General features: G+C 37.1%; 1 protein-coding gene across 1 annotated transcript; it reads right to left on the bottom strand.

Moving 5' to 3' along the window:
- Nucleotides 1-648: 648 nt before the first annotated feature.
- Nucleotides 649-2,708, bottom strand: LOC131613535 (uncharacterized). Its single transcript, XM_058885195.1, has 3 exons — nt 2,162-2,708; nt 1,667-1,981; nt 649-695 (listed from the first exon to the last, which is right to left on the bottom strand). Exons 1-3 carry the CDS (start codon nt 2,706-2,708, stop codon nt 649-651), a joined length of 909 nt encoding a protein of 302 aa, XP_058741178.1.
- Between the last annotated feature and the right edge of the window lie 222 nt (nt 2,709-2,930).

Raw genomic sequence — 2,930 nt, 5'->3', positions numbered from 1 at the left:
ATTGGATGATGTTGGTACCACATGCATAGTGTCAGTTCATTCATATGCATAATTTATGACATGATTGGATGTATTCCAGTGTTGTAAATGTTGATGATGCGTTGGTTGTTGTTTGACTTGTTTTGAATGTCTGTTATGAAACAATTGGGTGAATGATGCAACTGTGACGTGTTATTGCTTTATAACCTTATAATATTTGTTAATTTTGACGAGACTCACCCTTACATGTTGTCATTTTCAGATTGAGGATAGCGGCTGTTCGACTCGGTGAGGATTAGCTCATGAGTCAGTGTTTTAGTTAGCGTCAGGTGTCATGCTCTGATAGTTGTAACACTGAGAATGCTTGTTTTGGAGTTTTGATTGTAACTCTATATTTATTTGTTTTGGTTGAAGTCTGATACATTAGGGATATAATGTTGACTTGATGAAGTATTTCCGCTGTGTAACACATGAATTTGATTAATGAGTTATGATCTCAGGTGTTTCAGTGAATGCATGACTTATACTGACGTGTGCTTTTTTCATTATTTATGAATTGTGATACCTCTCTACATGTTACTCTGATTTAATAATTGTTTATTTGTCGCGGGTTATTAGAGGGGTGTTACAACAACAAGTATAGAACATAAGATTTCACAAGGTCAAGTTTCATACAAAATGCCTTCTAAACCTACCCAAACGTGCACAGTAATTTCCTGAAAATTCCCAAAAATTTTAATAAAATTTAAGTCACCATATTCCGGAACCATTTTTCAAAAATATAAATTTTCAAATTTCAGGGACCGCGTTAAGCACGATCATACCGTGCTAAGCGGGCTCCTGTATTGACCTTTTTTTTACCAGAGCGCGCTAAGCGGGCTAGGCGATTCTGCAGAAAATTCCCGCTCGACCTGCATCATACCAGACCCTATCTTTTGCCCAAAAGCTTATTTTAATCGATAATTTTCTTCGATTTAAGGCCTATTAAGCTAGTTTGGAATAATTATTTCAAACACCAAATTACAGCCATTCATTATACTTCCAATGATCTTCATCAAGCCCTAAACCTCCAAATCCTCAACAATGGTGAGTTTGAGTCTAATTCATATTATCAATCACCAATATAGCAATCATCATCATAAAACATATTAATCATGCAATCAAAACAAGCCATCATCATGAATCATCAATTTCATCAAGAACAACACAAACCTCAAGATACATTTATCACTCCCTTAAATCAAACATAATAATTAGGATAACCCCCTTTACCTTAGATTATTAGCCGAATTGATTCCCTCTTTGAACTCTACAGTTTTTCTTCTTCTCCTTTTCTTGCCCTAGCTCTCGCTTCTTTTACGGTTTCTCCAAATTCTACATCGAATGAACAATCTCTCCTATTTCCCCTTTTTACCTAGGTAGCCTTAGGACCGTTATTATGAACTTCCTAATTTTCCCTTACTAACCTCTCGTCATATTATCTCCTTATTTTATTTAATTAATTAATAATGCTAATTAGAAATTATATTATTATCCTAATTAACACCTCAATTCTACTACCCCACACACATCGACATAAACGTCACACATTACATAATCACATCAAATAATAATTAAATAATTAAATCTAATTATCAGGGTGTTACAACTCTCCCCCACTTAAAGAATTTTCTCCCTCGAAAATTACCTGATTGACACAACAACGGATAAGACTCTCTCATCTGGTCCTCTCGCTCCCACATTAGACTTTCACCTGCTGGTCCTCCCCACGACACCTTCACTAAGGCAATCTCCTTGCCTCGCAATTGTTTCATTTCTCGTTCTTCTATTCGCATTGGTGATGCTTCAACGATCAGGTTATCTCTTACCTGAATATCGTCCATTTGAATCACATGCAAAGGATCCAAAACATATCCCCTCAACTGAGATACATGAAACACATCATGAAGATTCGCAAGCGACGACGGCAGAGCAATCTGATAAGCCACCTCACCTATCCTTTCTGAAATCTGATACAGACTAATAAATCATGGCATAAGCTTTCTTGACTTCAAAGCTCTACTGACACTGGTTACCAGAGTAACTTTCATAAACATATGGTCATCCACTTGGAACTCAAGTGCTTTCCTCCTCTTATCATGATAACTCTTCTGACGACTCTGAGAAGCTTTCATCCTCTCACGGATCATCCTTATGTTTTCAATTGTTTCTTGCACAATTTTAGGTTCGAGCACAGCACTCTCGCTTGATTCATACCAACACAACAGAGTTTTACACCTCCTACCATACAACTCTTCATACGACGCCATACCAATATTCGCATGAAAACTATTATTGTAGGTGAACACAATCAATGGAAAATGGCTAACCCAAGCCCCTCCTTGGTCCAACACACATGCCCTTAACAAATCTTCCAACAATTGAATAGTACTTTCTGTCTGACCATCCTTCTGCGGATGATACGCCGAAATCAACCTCAAAGTAGTTCCCAAAGCATCTTGTAAACTCTTCCAAAACCTCGATGTAAACCTTGGATCTTCATTCGACACAATACTCGATAGTATTCTGTGCAATCTCACATTCTCTTCAATATACATCTTAGCCAACTTAGAAATAGGATGGTTAATCTTTATCCGTAAGAAATGAGCCAACTTAGTCAACCTATCTACAATCACCCAAATAGAATCATTGCCCTTAGCAGTCTTCGAGATACCCATCACCAAATCCATGGAAATGCTATCTGAAATTCTGGTATCAGATATGTGATGTCGAATGAGATGTCACGACACGAATATCTGTTGATTAAACACTATACAAGATGGTAACATTAACAAAAATGGTGCAGAAAAGTAAAAGACACAAGGAATTGTTTACCCAATTTGGAACAACCTTCCTACTCTGGGGGAAACCAAGCCAGGGATGAAATCAATATACGATAGTATCAATTCGAA

Source organism: Vicia villosa, linkage group LG6, assembly GCF_029867415.1.
Source record: "Vicia villosa cultivar HV-30 ecotype Madison, WI linkage group LG6, Vvil1.0, whole genome shotgun sequence".
NCBI classification, from domain to species: domain Eukaryota; kingdom Viridiplantae; phylum Streptophyta; class Magnoliopsida; order Fabales; family Fabaceae; genus Vicia; species Vicia villosa.
Note: the sequence above shows the minus strand (reverse complement) of the source record. Positions and strands in the feature narration are given on the sequence as shown.

What these genes read in the sequence shown, in the direction of transcription:
- LOC131613535 (XM_058885195.1), bottom strand. Translation starts at nt 2,708, where the DNA reads ATGGATTTGGTGATGGGTATCTCGAAGACTGCTAAGGGCAATGATTCT. An exon ending in TGAAAACATAAGGATGATCC is followed by an intron (nt 1,982 to 2,161) that starts GTGAGAGGATGA and finishes ATCAGATTTCAG; the next exon opens with AAAGGATAGGTGAGGTGGCT. An exon ending in TCCGTTGTTGTGTCAATCAG is followed by an intron (nt 696 to 1,666) that starts GTAATTTTCGAG and finishes GGGAATTTTCAG; the next exon opens with GAAATTACTGTGCACGTTTG.